This window comes from Furipterus horrens, unplaced genomic scaffold (genome assembly GCF_987537825.1).
Source record: "Furipterus horrens unplaced genomic scaffold, mFurHor1.1.pri manual_scaffold_10, whole genome shotgun sequence".
NCBI lineage: Eukaryota > Metazoa > Chordata > Mammalia > Chiroptera > Furipteridae > Furipterus > Furipterus horrens.
The window spans coordinates 47197818-47214218 of NW_028327180.1; the positions used below are offsets into that span (position 1 = coordinate 47197818).

General features: G+C 57.5%; 2 protein-coding genes across 4 annotated transcripts; one reads left to right on the forward strand and one right to left on the reverse strand.

The window, feature by feature from the left end:
- The first annotated feature begins 452 nt into the window (after positions 1 to 452).
- OCEL1 (occludin/ELL domain containing 1) lies at positions 453 to 2655 on the forward strand. 3 transcript variants are annotated; one of them, XM_090289899.1, is made up of 6 exons: positions 453 to 499; positions 879 to 1055; positions 1184 to 1371; positions 1591 to 1756; positions 2007 to 2060; positions 2224 to 2655. In XM_090289899.1, the coding sequence occupies exons 2-6, from the start codon at positions 978 to 980 to the stop codon at positions 2344 to 2346; spliced, it is 609 nt and encodes a 202-aa protein (XP_090146025.1). In that variant the 5' UTR covers positions 453 to 499; positions 879 to 977; the 3' UTR covers positions 2347 to 2655. The 3 variants fall into 3 exon arrangements, with proteins under 3 accessions (XP_090146025.1, XP_090146026.1, XP_090146027.1); XM_090289900.1 differs by having other exon boundaries at positions 1235 to 1371; XM_090289901.1 differs by lacking the exon at positions 453 to 499 and adding an exon at positions 505 to 564.
- Positions 2656 to 4416: 1761 nt separating this feature from the next.
- On the reverse strand, positions 4417 to 14442 carry NR2F6 (nuclear receptor subfamily 2 group F member 6). Its single transcript, XM_090289902.1, has 4 exons — positions 13463 to 14442; positions 9590 to 9684; positions 6380 to 6946; positions 4417 to 5168 (listed from the first exon to the last, which is right to left on the reverse strand). The coding sequence occupies exons 1-4, from the start codon at positions 13744 to 13746 to the stop codon at positions 4894 to 4896; spliced, it is 1221 nt and encodes a 406-aa protein (XP_090146028.1). The 5' UTR covers positions 13747 to 14442; the 3' UTR covers positions 4417 to 4893.
- Positions 14443 to 16401: the final 1959 nt, after the last annotated feature.

Genomic DNA, 16401 nt, shown 5'->3' on the forward strand with positions numbered 1-16401 from the left:
CTGGGGCAATTCCACTTCCAGGGATTTATCCCACAGATAATCCTCACACGTAGCCAAAGAAATTTGCACGTGAATTTTCTTTTTTGCAGTATTGTCTGTAGCGAGGAAACTATGTTTGTCAGTGAAATATGATTTCTTCAAAAGAAGACACAAGTAAGTGCTGCTTCTGGAGACGGGGGCGGATGAGAAATTCACTTTGCCCTAGGCACCTATTGTTTGAACTTTCTTAAGATACATCTAGTTATTTAAATATTTCTGTAAACGTAATATTTTTGTAAAGAGATAAGGGCAAGTTCGCCAAAACCACCAGTTTTCAGATAAATACATTGAGGCTCAGAGACGGGGAGTCACCGGCCCCGTACAGTCTTCGTTGGACTCGAGCTTTAATTCCCAGGATGTGAGTCCACTGCCCTTGTCGCCAGGCCCCGCCCGGCTCCTCCCCTCAGCTCCGCCCCTATTTTGCAGTCTCCCCACCCGTTGGGTCCACCCTGCGATTAAGGTACAGTTCGGACTCAGGCTGCGCTGGGAGTAGACCCAGGCTCGGAGCCTCGGACGCTGGGACAGGTGACCCCAGGCGGGAACGGTCCGTGCGGCGCGTAGCCCAGAGGGGACCCCCGGGAGCCTCTCAGGGGCGGTATCCGTAGGCTCCGTGCGCCTCAGCGGGCGAGGTTGTATCTGTGCGGGGGTTAACGCGAGCCAGGCCCGGGAAATGCGATGGCGTCATGGTTCTTTGCATAGCGCCGTTCCGGGTTACTTTAAGGACCAATCGCGTGCGTGTATGCAAATACAGCGGGGGCTGGGGCATGCGCCCGCGACTGCAGAGTTGGCTGTCACCAGGTTCGCTCTCCTTAAAGCGGGTCCTTCTTCCTTGTTCACAGGCTGCACGCCGACCACCCCCGCCACGCGCAGGGCACGACGGCCCCCGCAGGACCCGTCCGTCGGTCCCGGGACGCCCGCGTGGCCCCTCCCGGAGGTCGATGCCCACCCGGGGGCCCCCCCATACCCACGGCTCCCGGGGGGACATGCAGACCCGCCATCCTGGCCCAGGGCCCCCGGTGAGTCTAAACGGGAGGAGGGTTCCTAGGCTGAGCCTAGGCAGAGGATTCATCCCCTCTAGTTTAAAGGATCCCAGCTTCCCGATACCCTCATTAACTCCAAACCATGATTTCTGCGGCATCTGCAGCATCTGGTGCCTCGAGGCCTTGAAACCAACGTCCCCCCCTCTCTACGCCAGCCTCAGAGGGCAAGGCCCAAGAAGATTGTATTTGAGGATGAACTGCCCTCCCAGAGCCTCTTGGGCACCAAGGAGCCTGTTAGATCCATCCCTGGGAGGCATATGCCTAGGCCCTACCCAGTCCCTGACTACGAGCTGTAAGTGACTCCCATGTGGTTGCTTATGCCTGGAAACAGTGAACGGGCACTGAGTGTGGGGCTTGACAACTGAATAAGAGTTAACCAACTAGTAGGAGAAAAGGGGCATTTTGATCAGGGAGCCCAGCATGAGTAAAGAAAAACAAATTATACTGACTGGGGGAAAGGCAGGGATTCTTTACACTCACACTCTGCCCTGCTTTCACCCCCACCCCGCAGTAAGTACCCAGTAGTGAGCACTGAGAGGGAACGGAGCTGCTATGCTGCCGTGTTTCAGGACCAGTACGCAGAGTTCTTGGAGCTTCAGCAGGAGGTGGGCTCTGCACAGAAAAAGCTCCAGCAGCTGAAGACCCTTCTGACATCACTCCCTCCGCCCCAAAGCCAGGTCAGCCAACCAGGTGGAAACCCCTGCCTCACAGCCCTTCCAGTGGCCAGACCCTGGCCTCCAGCACATCCATTGGGTCCAGATCTCCAAACTCTTCCTCCTTCAGCCTGCACGGGCACCACAGCACGAGCCAACATCAGCCCTTAAGATCCTCCCTAGATGGGTCATTATGACTCTCTGAGCCTCAGTTTCCCCATCTCTCCTTGGGTCCAGCACTCCCTGAGTCCCCCTCCTTCTTCTGCCCTTGCAGAAGGAGGCTCAAGTAGCCGCCCATGTCTGGAGGGAATTTGAGAAGAAGCGGACGGTGAGTCGTGGTCTACTAAATCCCACAGCCTGACCTTTGCACCCCTGAAACTCCCATAAGTGCCCAGTTTCACGGAAAGAAAAACTGAGGCTCAGAGAATCAAGCAGCTTGAGGGCCATAGGCCAGACTGCAACAAGGACTTCCCCGGCTCTCACCCTGCCAGGATCCCAGCTTTCTGGACAAACAGGCTCGCTGCCGCTACCTGAAGAGCAAACTAAGGCACCTCAAGGCACAGATCCAGAAATTCGACAACCGAGGAGACAGCGAGGGCTCTGTGTACTTCTGAGCTACCTGGCAGACAGGCAGAGGGACACATTGGGGGTGGGGGGCTCACCTCATCCTCGCTTCTCTTTCTACCTCTCAACCTTAACTCTTGTTCTCCTCCCTACCCCACACCCTCCTAGGGTAGCTTTCCCTGATTGCAAATGCCTCAGCCTTTGAGACTTAGCTCTGATGACTCCTTCTCAAGAAATTCTTTCCAGGACCTCCTCTAGGACCCCCAACCCTGACCCCATGGGGACCCTAGATCTCAACCCATCCCCTGGAAGCAGGTGCTGCTTTCCAGTCCCAGTGGAATAAACAATTCTTAAATATATACTATATATAGATGCTTAACACTCAGTGGACACCAAAACCTTGTTCTTGCATCTCCCAGAGGAAAAAAATCAAGGTTCCAAGATACGGCTTTGTCCAGGGTCTCCAGGCGTGGTCTGAACCCTAGTCTGTCCACGGGCTTCCCTCTCTTCCAAGAGCCTCAAGTGGCCCTTTCGGTGGGAAGTTGAGGAGCCAAGTGTTTCCAAAGGTCCAGTAATGGAGGCAAAGGACCCTAGTCTTGCTGGGGTAGCCTGGAGAATTCACATGATGCAATGCTGGGGGCCACCTGAAGGGGACAGGTGCAGCTCACCTGCAGAAGGCCAACACGAACCAGTTAAATGGGTCCCTGGGATTTTCCACTTCTGGACACTGCAACCTGAATGGTGATTGACACTGGACACTGTGTGAGACAGTTCACAGGCCTGCTCCTGGGCTCAGGGGCATGGAACACAGGCTCCCCATGGGCCACGTGCTGATGCCCTCTTTGAATCTTGGGCTTTCAGGGGAGCTACAAGGGACAAGGACAATCAGGAAAGCAGACTGTGGGCACAGAGGCCTCAGTCTCTGGATCTGTCTTCATGGAGCCCCCGTTCTCAGGGAAGGCAGCCCTGGGCCCAGCGTGAGAGGGCAATAATGGAGGGCCTGATGGCAGTGTAACCAACCAGAGAGGCTCAAGATGACATTTTGCAGGAAGGACCCTGTTTTGTGGAAGTAGACGTTCAGCAGCCAGGGCCTGGACAGACATCAAAGTCTCTAGTCTGGGGACTGGAAGCAAAGCAGGTGCAGTGGTCTTGTTCAGTCCTCAGATGTCCTGTGAATCTGAGAAATAGGGCATTGCTGTCCATTCCAACTGAGTGGACATAAACCCATTTACCTACAGGACATTTCAAAAGATGCTGACCTGCATCATCCCATATCAACTCAATTAAGCCCACATTTCAAAGTCTCAAAGTCTGTGGGGAAGGGAGGAAGAGAGGGAGAGAAACATCAATCAGTTGCCTCTTGCATGCCCCCAACTGAGAAACGGGCCCAAAACCCAGGGTCCACAACTGAAGCATGTGCCCTGATAGGGAATCAAACCAGCAACCTTTATGTTCATGGGCTGGCACTCAATCCACTGAGACACACCAGCAGGGGCTACAAGTTCTTTAGTTACATACAGACTCAAACCGGCTCAGATACAAAAAGGGAAGTCTGGGCTCATGGAACTGAAACAACCAAAGGTTTCCAGGCATGGCTGGATCCAGGGGCTCCTAAGGCATCTTGTGAAATTGATCCTCTTTTGGCTCTGCTTTGTTTACAGTATATCCGCCTAGTTTCAAATCCTGCCATCCAATCTCACTGGCCAGCTCTAGGCCACATGTCCTCCCAGGACCAATCACCATGACCAGGAGAGTGGAGGGCTTTGTCTGAGCTATCATGTGACAGAATTAGCCCCAGATGTTTTTTCTGAGGACACGGGCCCAGATGCCATGATTAAAGGCTGATCAAAAGCAACAATGAGGTGTTTGATCCAGGGCCTACATGAACCTATGAGGCTCACTCTCTTAAGCCAGAGCCTGAATTTGAACCTGAGCCATCTGCTAGGCTTAATTCCTACAGACTCACTGGCTGACCTCAGCCCCCACTCCACCCCAGCCTCAGTTTCCCCACAACACTGTCCAACAAAAAAGTAGGGCCGTTGTTAGGTTGTGGTTTTTCCCGGTGGCGGGAGTGGGTCCCCATGGTAGGCTGCCCTTCCTTCAAAAGATGACGGAGGCTGTGCAGGTAGGAAACACCTTTATTAATTGGCCTTGACTCATTCACCATGTAGTGTCCAACATGGATCACATGTCCAGGGGAAGCCACCTGATGAACATGACCCCGGCCTGGCTGCGGCTGCCCCTCCAGTCCAGACGCCAGGCCCTGTCCATTACACCAGGGAAGTTAACCCCACCATTCCACAAGTTCATGCCTGAGGTGCTGAGGGACAAGACTTCCAGGATTGGAACCTCAGTCCATCCCCCAATCTTGGCCAGAGTGTTCTGGGAAAGACAAGACCAGAGCCTGGACAATCAGTCACTTTTTGGTTTCGTGATCATTTAAAAAACAGAAAAGACAAACATTTCACAGTCTTTAAAAAATAGGAGGCTGAGGAGAGAAGCTAGGGTCTTCTGTCTGGGGAATCCCCCCTGAGGCTCAAGCAGCCACATTCCTTGAGGTCTGCAGACCCAACCATGGTGCCCTGGGTCCTGTCCAGTCACTGGCCTGAGCCATAGGGCCAATTGAAGGTACTTCCAGACAGCAACATGTCTCGGATCAGCGTCTCAATGGGTGTCTTGCCCACCAGACGCATGAAGAACAGCTGGGAGATGAGAGAGGCAGGGACTGCACGCAGGGCAGGGAGCCGTAGCAGCAGGCGCCCGAAGCGCTGGGGCTGGGATGGATACTGGGCCCGCACATACTCAGTGAGGGCCACCTGCGCCTTCTCCTGCAGGCTCTCCACATGTGCTGGGTCCGAGAGGCCACAGGCATCTGGGAGGACAAGGGCAAGGTCAGATGGAGTGTGATGTGGCAGAAGGACACAGAGTCCCAGGGATTTTGGGGGGCACCACTGGGGCTATGGATACTGACAGAAGGGGGCATTCAGGAGGTGGGAGACACGAGCCTGGGGCACAAATGGGGATATCTGAGGCAGAAGTCCTCAAGAGAGATGGAAGTGGCCTCATCTGAGGACAATAACACACAGACACAGGCACTGATACTTCAAAGGTGGATGGGACCCCAACTGAGGCCTGGACAGGGAGACAAGTTCTAATCAAGGTCAAGGAAAACAACTGGGAGGGAACTTGGGGAGAAAAGCAAGGCCCAGAGGGGCCTGGGGTGTGGGTGAATGTGACAGCGCCTAGATGGGGCCCCTTGAAGGTGGAGGGCAGAGGAGTCTTCTGGGGAAAGAAGGAAGGCAAAGCCATATTTCTCACATGAAGGCCACCTCCCAGAATGGCCTGGGTCTGGAACCTTCCAGACTACAGAGCCAGCTGTGCCACTAGCCCCTAGAATTAGGTAGGGCTTTGGTGGTTGGATGGTTACAACTGGCAAGGAGGGTATTAGGACAGCCTGGCCCCTCCTCAAGGGGAAGGACCTGAAAGCCACACCCCTTCTCAATCCAGTGCAGCCCTGGTGGCCTAGAGGCTGCCCTAGGGCAGGTTGGGGGCTCTGGGTCAGAAGTCTGGGGTCACAGAAATCAGGGTGCCAGAGCACCCCTGCCTGCTTCTGAGCACCCCTTCATAAGTGCTAAATAGGAAGCACCCTGATGGGGGCGGGGGGGGGGGGTAGAGGAGCCCAAACCAGGTGTAAGGGACCTCCCCTCTCATGCCCCCACCCCTCTCACTGAACACAAAGGGCACTTTGATGAGGAAATAGGGAGGTGGGGGGCTGGCAGGCAGGTCTCAGAGAGCCCAGGAATCAGGCACAGAAGCTGTGGGAACCTGAGTCACCAGTCCAGACCTGGCCTGGGGCCTGGACACCAGAGTCAGAGTTCTTAAGAGACCTGGGATGCACATGGGGGTATCAAGGTGTCATACCCCCTATATCACCTCCTCCACTGCCGCCATTAGCACTCATAGCAGGTGCAGGGCCAAAGGTCTGGCAGGCAGGAGGCCAGGGAGTGGAGGGCTATGGGGTCACATACACACACACCCTGCCCCAAGAGTCTCCCCAGTTCCCCGTTTTGGAGTGCATCTTACCAGGTGTGAACAGTGCAATGGCCTTGAGACAGCCGTACTCGGCGGAGTCGACCTGCAGGCGGCCCAGCTTGTCTACCTGCTCCTGGAAGGCACGCACTTGATCCATGAAGGCCACGGCGCGCTCGGCGGCCATGGGCGCGGCGTGCAGACCAGCTGCGGCCAGCAGCGGTGCCGTGTGCAGGGGCAGCGCCGCCTGTGCAGCGTTCAACACAAACAGCTCGCTCCAGCTCAGGCGCAGCAGCGCCACCTGGTCGGCCACCGGCAAATCAGGGAAGAAGGGCGCGTGGCGAGCCCACTCCACTGTGCTGAACAGCAGCCTTGCGGCCAGCTCACACACGTTGTCGATTCCCAACACTGCACCCGATGTACCGCTACCCGCGCCAAAGCGGCCGGCCGCTGCGGGATAGGGCTCCGCGCGCAGCAGCTGCGCAATCAGCTCCGACACAGGCTGCCCTGGGAAGAGGTCCCCGCCCGCCACTGCCGCAGCCAGCACAGAGCCTGGGGGGCTGCCCGAGGAGGCGGCCACAGCGCCTGGCAGCGAATGTGGGATGCGGCCACGCTGGACCGCTGCGAGGGGGTATAGAGATGGGCGGGAGAAAGGGGAAAGAGATAAAAGGGGAGAGGAGGGACAGAAACGGGGGAAGAAAGAAAAATGGGTAAGGGGGGGGGGGATGCAGGAGCACAAGGGAGTGGTGAGAGGTAGCAAGAAGAGAAGGGAAGAGGAGGGAAAGTGGATATCCAGAGAATCGTGGTGGCCAGAGAGGGAGGAATAAAGGGGGAAAGACAAAGTCATCAGAGGGTCACTCAGCCCCATCCCTCTAAGGCCCACCTCACCCAGCCCTTCCCTGAAATCTCCAAACCTACCCCATGGGCTCACAGCTTGTTGGGAGGCCAGGGGCCAGGGTCCTGCAGGCCTCTCCCTGCTCTTCCCTGTGTGTCCAGCCTGAGCCCTTGTCCAGCCCAATCCCACCCCACTTCCTAAGGGAGGACCATGGTGGGATGACCTTCCTGGGTAGGAACAGGACCACTGGGTGAGAGCAAATTTCATGCATGCCTGGCTCCCTTCCAATGGATTGTGTGAGCTCCATTCAGCAGCCAAAGAGGCTTGACCTGAAAATCAAGCCCCTACCTGTCAAACATGGGAGTCCCAGATCTGAAAATGAGGCCAGGGAAGGGGAACCTTCCTAGAACTTGGGGCCCCTGGCCAGCCTGTCCCTAAAGCAAGTCATCTCTCCTATGGAGATGGGATAATTTCTCTAGCTACCAGCTCTGCCCTCCAGGTCATGGCTCCCAAGAGGATCTGTCTGAGTCCCTGCAGTAGCCCCAGTGCTGAAAATGGAGTCCTGGACAGTAGCAGGTGCTCAATAAACATGAGCTGCCCTCAGTAGCCTTGACTGTGAGGGAGAGGACTCATGATGCTTGCCTCAGCCAGTGTCCCCAGTGACCAGGTAGGTGGGAAGAGGGGCAGATGAGGATGGGTGCCAGGCAGAGACTAATTAATGAGCTTTAATGAGTTGGCAGGCCGTGTCTCACCACCTCCATTAACTTCTGGTCAATCTGCCATAAGCAAATGGGAAGGGAGACATGAGTGGGAGCCAGGGGCGGAAGCAGGGGCTTGAGTTGAGCCTGGTTCTCAGGGGTTGGGGGATCTTCCTCTTCACCCTTTGTTCACTGGGTTCTAAACCCCAACCTCCACTATTCCTCCATCTCCTGGCCATGTTCCCGCCTCAGGGCCTTTGTATTTACTGTTCCCACTTCCTGAGCATCCTTCAGCCCAGAATGTATGGGTTCAAGCCACAACCACAACTCTACTGCTCTCATACCCTGGCAAAATGGCCTCACCCTTCTGCTCTGAGCTCAGTTTCCCTACCTGTAAGATTTAGGAGATAATAATAAAGATTATGACACCAACCACAGAATTTCATAAGAATCTACCAGACCTGCTTAGAACAGCACTTGGCACACAGTAAGAGCTAAATGGATAGCAATTCAAGCCAAGAAACATTTATTGAGCACCTTCTGTGTTGTAGGACCTGGTCTATAGGCACTGGGGTTATGTCAGAAAACAAGACAGAAATCCCTATCCTTAGAGAGTAGACAATCTGATGAGGGAGCAAAGCAAGGTAAATGGTGCAAAATCAAGGAAGAGGATGAAGGGTAGTCAGGAGGGCTTCTAAGAGGAGATGTTGTTTAAACAAACCTTAAAGGAAGTGAGGAAGGAAGCCATGCAGGTGTCTAGGGGAAGAATGTGCCAGGCAGAAGGAAGAGACCATGCAAAGACCCTGAGGTAGGACTGTGCTTGGGGCATGAGCTGCAATTACAATGGTATCCACCCCTGAAGCCCTGATGTGAAGTACATAAGGATTTTAGGTCCAATGGACAAGTGAAAGCAAATCCAGGGGAATGGGGCAGGAGAGTCACCTCAAACTTAAAAGAATCAAAGGGAGTGCTTAGATGATTTAAGAGACAGTCTGAGCAACCATTCCTAGCTTCTTCTAGAGGCACAGCAGAGAAGAAACGAGCTTCCGACAAGAGACTCAATTTAAATGTAGGGAGGAACTGCCAGTCTAGCCCCTGTGAGTCTAGGCAGAGACATGACAGCCAGCATGGGAGCCAGATTCTGCTCTAGTGCCCCCAGGCTCCTGGTGGATGTATCTGAGTTCCACCTTAATTCTAAGGGTGGAGTTCTAGGCCCAGTTGCCAGCACATATCCACGCAAGTCCCCAGAGCAGAGACAAGAGGCTAGGCCTCCCTCTGGCTCCCAAGGCCAAGGGTCACATGGAAGAACATGCTGCCCTTTGACTTAATCCGGCAAATTCCTGCATTGGGCAAACATAAGTGGGGACTGGGGCGGGGAGGGTGGGGGGGGGAGCAAGTCAAATTTTAAAATATGTCCTTGTTTAAAAAGTGGTAGTCAGATTAGGGAGCAGGTGGGAGGGGTCACTGAAGTGTCAGGAGCTAGACCACCTGCCTCTGAGGCCAGGGGGACAGGAGAACAGTCCTAACATGGGCCCAAGTCAGGGCATCCCTTGCAGCCCCAGCTCCAGCACAGCCACCAGGTGGCCACAGATAACTGGATTCCTCCAGCCCTGGGCCAGACCAAGGCCTGTAGGATCTCAGATCGGTGGTAATGAGGTTAGCAGGCACCAGACCTCAAGAGTGGGAGTGAAGGACAGGCCATTTGTCTACCCCACCCCAGGGGAGACTCACCCTCCTTCCTCATGCCCACCCGGAAGCACTTCTTGAGGCGGCAGTATTGGCACTGGTTACGGTGATGCTGGTCGATCTGGCAGTCACGATTGGACCTATGGCCATGTAGAGGTCACCATGTGGGTCACCATGACACCCACATCTTGCTCCCCAAGCCACCCTGTGAGCCAACTCTGAAGGCTGCACCCTGGGAAACACCAGTGCCCCACCCACCCCAGGCTGGGTAGGTGGTCCCAAAGGGGTACAGAGTCTAAGCCTGCAGGGGAATGGACAATTGAGACTGTGTGTTGACAGATGAATAGGAGTCTGTCACAAAGTTGATTAGCATAGGAGGGAGAGTACATTGGAACTGGGTTTTGAAGACAGAATAGTTCCCCAGGTGAATGGAAAGACAATTAATTACAAGCAGAGAGTGCAAGGAGAGCAAAAGGTTGGAAACATGAACATATGGAGGCCTAAACAGTTTCCTTTTCTATGGTCACTGTCAGGCTAAGGGGTGGGTCTTGTTCCAAGGCCAATGGAAAAGCCAGGAAGGTACATGGTCAGAGAGCTGGGCTTTAGGAGGTGACTAAGGGAGTAAAGGCTAGGCCAGACCAGGGCCAGCCTATGGGGTCATAGCACTGTGAGGTCCCCCAAATTATCACCCTGCACAAGACTGCCGCTAATGAATGAACAAACTTCTGTCCCCACTTTAGGACCCCACACCCACATCCCTTCTTCTGGGAAGACCTTCCAACTCCTAACCAAGCCCAAGAAGCTTTCTTCTGGTGGCCCTCAGAAATCATCATTGTCTCCCCCAGGGATGGGTCAGATGGCCGAGCCCAGTGAGGCAATGAGCTCCCTGTCCAGAGTCAACCCCAGGTAGTAGGGTTCAAGTGCTTGTTCCTCAAATGTCCCTCACACCTCTTCCCCTTGGCCCCTGCCCTCCATAATTCTCTCCAACCTGGGCTTCCAGCTGAGAACCAAGAAGGTCACCCAGAGACAATGGCAGAGTAAAATACTCAATAAAGTTAAAAATCAAACACCTCTCAGCCAGAATGCAACCCTGACCCTCCAGGGGCAACTTCTCCACCAAGCCTCAGTTTCCTCATTTGGAAATGGGAGGCCAGATGCCAACGCCTTGCAAAATGTGCTGGGGAAAGGGGTAGGGGAGTCTGAAAGGCTCTGGAGGTGTCCGGCCCCAGCAAGAAGTGCCAATGGCAGCTTTAGGAGAGCCAAGGCTCTAGAGGACCTCCAAGTACCTGGATCCTGCAAGTAGAAGCCTCTGAGCCCAGGCCTCTGCCCCTAAACAGCCCCAGCCCCCAAGAGGAGGCCCCACTGGGGTGGAGGTAGCTCAGGCAGAACCAGAACAAAGCCCAGCAGACAGGCAGTGGGAGGGGGAGGGTCCTAGTCAGCAGGCTGTGGGCAGCCAGCTGGAAACAGCCAGACCTGGGGTGGGTGGGTGGGTAGACAGGGGCCCAGCTCAGGACACCCTGACCTCAGGGGTGGCCCAGAACCTTCTGCCTCAACTTGCCCAGTTCTGGAGCTGAGACAGCCCTCCTGGTCATCCAAATGGCGAAACAGAAAGTTCTATTATCCCACCTAACAAGCACATGCTTGGCCCAACAGCGGGCCCCAACTAAGGTTCCTCTTGGGCTTCTGGCTTCCAGTTCAATTTGATCAGAGCACTCCCTTGCTCACACACCCTCCATGGCTCCCTGTGGCCCTCAGTCCAGCATTTCAGGCCCATTCAGCTCTAACTTCTCCCATGCCTGGGTGGTCTCATCTTACAATACTGCTCCCCCCAACTTGCCACTGGGCATCTGCCGGACCAAACCACTCATGCTTTAAGGCCCAGCTCCCATTGTCCTCCTCCAGCCAGTCCTTCCCAACCTCAGGGAGAGCCCCTTATTCTCTGCTGGGACCCCAGACCTATCCCTCTCTCTGGCCCAACCCAGACTCCACAGGCTGGGCATCCGCATCTCACTATGTCTCTACCAGACCGGGAAAAGGCTGGACTTGGAGTCTGAGTATCTCTGGGGGGAAAGGGGGACATCACACCATCCAGGATGAGCACTGAGGGAACTGCTGAATCAATCTGAGGCTCAGAGAGGAGCAGTGACTTCACCTGGTGACACAGCACTGAGTTTCTGAAGAACCTGCCAGCCCCTAATAACACCTCCTCTCCCCTGCCTCAGTACTCCTGCTCTCAGGGAGCCTCTGGGCCCCCAAAACCACCTGAGCCTCTCTGTTGTACTCCACAAAGGCCCAGCCAGGAAGCAGGCAGTTATTCCAGCAGCAAGAATGAGGCCAGTCTGGTGGCCCAGTTAGCACTGGAGGAGGGAGGAAGCCAGCTCTCACTCGCTCGCTAGCGCACTCGCGCGCTCTCTCTCTCTCTCTCTCTCTCTCTCTCTCTCACACACACACACACACACACACACACACACACACAAGCACCCGCGCGCACAGGCCTTGACCCCAGACCTGGGGCCAAACTCCAGGTGCTCAGGGACCCACCCAATAGCCTCACCAACAAATCCTTCCTGGGAAGGGCTCTGACCCCAACTTAGCTGTCCCCCTCTTTCTTAAATTTATTAATTTTAGAAAGAGGAAGAGAGAGAAAAGGAGAGGGAGGGGGAAAGAGAAATAGAGAAACACTGATTTATTGTTCCACTAATATGTGCATTCATTAGTTGTTTCTTGTATGTGCCCTGACCAGGGATTGAACCTGCAACCTTGGCCTATCCCAACGAAGCTCTAACCAACTGAGCTACTTTACCAGGGCCTGCTTCCCTCCTTCCCCACCCCAACATCTGCTTGCTAAGCCCCAACTGGGGCAGGTTCTCTTCCTGGGTGACCCAGAACAGACACCAGGACCTCTAGGGGCCTTAGTTTTGCACATACAGAAAATGGGGCTTCCCATACTGGCTTGGCAGAGACCAGGCATATTCATGGGGGACTCGGAGTAGGGGCTTGACAATGGAGCAAAAGGATGCTCACCCAAGAGTGGTGGGAAGGGGCCCTTGGTTGGACACCCAACCCCCGCTCCTGCCAGAGAAGCTAGCAAGGCCTGCCATGTCAATGGGGACTCCAACCTAGAGCAGCTCAGGCCTTCTTGGAAACATTCACCCGACCTGAAGTAGAGCCACCCAAGTTTCAGGGATTTTCCAGGAGCCCCGGGTCTCATTCCTCTCATGGCTGCGGGGGTGGAGCTGCAGAGGTGAAGTCAAATCCAGCCGGCCTCCCCATCCTCCCCATTCTCCAGAGGCGGTTTCCGGTGACCCCAAGCCCAGGGTGAACCCAGGGGGTGTGCCCAGCTCCCCCCAACCACAACAGGGTCCCCCATGCGAAGGAGGCTGCCCTGTGCCAGCTCTGCCTAGCTTTCGTCAACGCCTCCGTGCCCAGAGCGACTTTGGAAGTGATATTTGACCCCTAGGGCGCGCCGTATTGATCCCCGCGGCAGCAGACAATGGCCCCTGGACGCTGTGAGCTGCGTAGTCCAAGTTCCACGTTCGATTCCCGCGGGCCCCGTACGACGATGTTCCCAAGAAAGGCGGTGCCCTGAGGTTAAGGTCCCACCCCTGACAGCACCCCAATCTCTCTTCGCGAGGAGATGACCCCTCTCCGGAGAAAAGCGAGGGAGGGAGGAGGGGCGAGGAACTGGAGTGGAAGGCTCAAGGGACCACCGGTTGGGGGAACTGCATCCATACAGCGCCGACTGTATACACAATCCCAGGAATGGAATGGAGAGGAGAACAGCAGGCTGTGCCCCTATCTCGGAGGGGGAGTAGAGGCCCAGGAAGGTCAGCGCCAGGCCCAAGGTGACCGAGCAGGTCAGGGCCCGGGCCTGGCCGGGCCGGGTGCAGGCGGCGGGGCACGGATGGGAGGGCTCACCGGCAGGTGTAGCTGAGGTTGCGGCGGATGCTCCGCTTGAAGAAGCTCTTGCAGCCCTCGCAGGTGAAGACGCCGTAGTGCTTGCCGCTCGACTTGTCCCCGCACACCACGCAGTCCACCTGCAGCCCCGGCCGCTCCTCGTCGCCCGGCTCTGCGTCGCTGGCGGCGCCAGGGGGTGAGGCCGAGTCTTCCTCGGCCGCGCGCGGGTAGCCGCCTGCCTTATCCACACCGTTCGTGTCGCCGCCGCTGCCGGGGCCGCCCCAGCCGCCGGTCACCATGGCCATAGCCCCAGGGCAGCGGGGCCGGGGCGCCCCCTCCGCGGTCCTCCCTCCGGGCACCCCTGTCGGCCCGGGGGGCTCTACCCAGTAAGCATCCGGCCCTGGCGCGCGGGGGACACCGGCTACACCCCCCAAAAAAGTTTTGCAGCAACTTCCTGCGACCGGTCTGCGCGCCCGGGCGGAACTGGTCCGGCCGGTTCCAGGCCAACTTTCCCACGCGTGCGCGGGGCCGGGCCCGGGGCCGGGGGTGGCGCGCTAGAGGCGCGGGCCGGGGCCCCCGGGGACTCGCGCCCCGCCGCCTTGGGGCCCCGGCGGAGGCGCGCGGGCCATTGCCTGGCCCGGGCTGCGCAGGGGGCGCCCTCTGGCCTGGCCGCCGCTTGGCCCGGTGCTACGGCCAACTTAGCGGGCCGCCATTCGGGCGCGGGAGACCGGGGGAAAGTTTAGCCCCAAGTTGCGCGGCCGCCCGCGGCGAGGGGGAGGGGCGGTGGGCGCGCGCCGGGGCTGGTCGCCGCGCCCCCTGAGTCCCCGAAGCCCCCCGGCGGTCGCTCGGGGCCTGCAGGGCCGCTGGCCGGCGCTTCCCGAGCTGCCGTCCCCGCCTCGGCCACGCACACCAGGCCTGGGCCTGAGCCTGGGCCCGAGCCTCGCTCTCGCCGCCGCCGCCGCCGCAGACCCCGTGCGCCGGCCTCGCGCTGCGGCCGGTTTGACACACAACGTTCCATTCGCGGGGTGGGCGGGGGGCGGGGGCGGGGGCAGGGGCGCGCGCCGCGGACTGGAGGCGGGCGCTCGTTGCCCCGGCGACAGCCGCCCTTATAAGGGCATGGGTGGCCGTACGCTGAGCCCCGCGCCGGGGCCGAAGGGGCGGGCGAGGGCGGATCGCGGGACCGCTTGGCCTGACCCTCCCCCTCCTCGTCCCCGCCCCCGTCCTCGCTTGCTCCAGCCTTAACCCCTGCCGAGCTGCGGCGGGAACCTGGGCGGCAGCTGCCCTCTGCTCTTCTACAACCTCTCCTCTTCAAGATTCTCCCCTCTACCTCCTGCCTTGTACGTTGCGTCGCTCACCGCCCTTAAGGTGCCCCTCGGAAGCCCCGCATTCCCGGCAGAAGCAATAACGGGGGTCCAGTTGCACCCGGGGGCTTGCCCATGTGCAGTACACACGCGCACGCACGGCCGCACACCCTAGGGCATTGCACAGTTGCAAGATGGATTGTGTGTGCTTCCTCTTCCAGTAAGTCGCCGCGTCCGACCCCCACCCACCCAGTCTCTGCTTAGGCGAACACCTGGTACTCGAAACATCCAGGGGGAAGGGATGTGGTGGTCGGGGGCTGGCGGGAGCGCGAGGTCAGAGAGGTCGCCCACCCTCCCAGCGAGGTTGGAGGCGACAGAAGTGCCCACCACCCCGGCCTGCCCCCTTCCCCTTCAGTTTCCTTTTTTTCTTATGCTTTATGAAAAGGGCTTGGCCAGGCAGCCGGCTGGACTGCAGATGTCTCTTCCAGGCTCCCGGAGCTCTCCTCCCAGCTGCCGCCATCCTGCAAAACCTCCCCACCCACGCAACCCGACCCTGGGATGGGGCCAACCAACATTTATTAAGCACCTTCTGAATGCTCCGAGGCCGCTTCTGGCAGAAGAAGCGAGAGCCTCTGGCTCTGGGCCTGTTAACGTTTAACAGGCTGGAAAAGCCCTTCCTTTCACCTTTCACCCTGTAGTCCTGCAGGTCCTGTTGCCCAGCCTTATCTCCTGCCCGGCCCTACCCAGCCCAGAGCCAGACACGAGGCCACCTGACTGGGCCTCTGAGGTGTAGGGGCAGGAGAGCAGTGCCCTCTGCCCCTGAGGCTCCAATGCCCGTTTTTCAGGAAAGGGCCTTAGAAAAAGGCACCCCCTCTCCAGATGGCATCTGACGAAGCACCCTGGAGTTGGGGAGGGGAGTGCTTAGAAAATATGCTGCACTTAAAAGGAAACTAAGGTCCTGGAAAAGCAAGTACAGCCCCCCAAATCTTTAGGACTCTGGGCCTCCGAGGGAGGGTCTGGCTGGATGGGAGGTGGAGGTTTTAGCAGGTACAGAGAGCAAGATGTACTAGGGTTAGACATGAGCAAGGACTTTCTATGTGTCTGACTAGAGTGGACTTCTGCCCTATAAGCCTTGCTGGGTGAGGGGTTCAGGGCGGTTAGAAAAGACCTTTTGGTTCTGGGGTTGCCTGGAAATATGGGGCCACTGACTTGTTATTTGGGGTAGGACAGGGTCCTAGGTCCATTGTCTGTATCTTCCAGGATCCATGGTGGGCAAAGGGTCAGGGGGAGGTGTCTCAGAAAGGGAGAGAAGGTTCTGGGAAGGGAGTCAGAGTAGGGCTGGGCACTGAGGTTTGAGGGACACACAAGTCTTGGGCAGGGGGCAGGGTTGGAGACTAGAGTAAGGTCTGCTGCAAATCCCAGACCCTTGAGTAGGTCCAACCCCTGACAGCTGCCCTGCCCCCCCCCAGTAGCTCAGCTGACCCTGCACCTCCTGGGGCCCCACCTATGTCTGGGGGCGGCTAAGAGGGGAGTGGAGGTCCAAATCCAACCCCCTGACCCCTGCCCGCAGCCCGAGGTGACATTTGACCTTGAGGCAGCCAAGGACCAGGGACAAAGAGGCCTGGGCCCATCTGCTGAAAGGCACCCGTGGGAACGGCC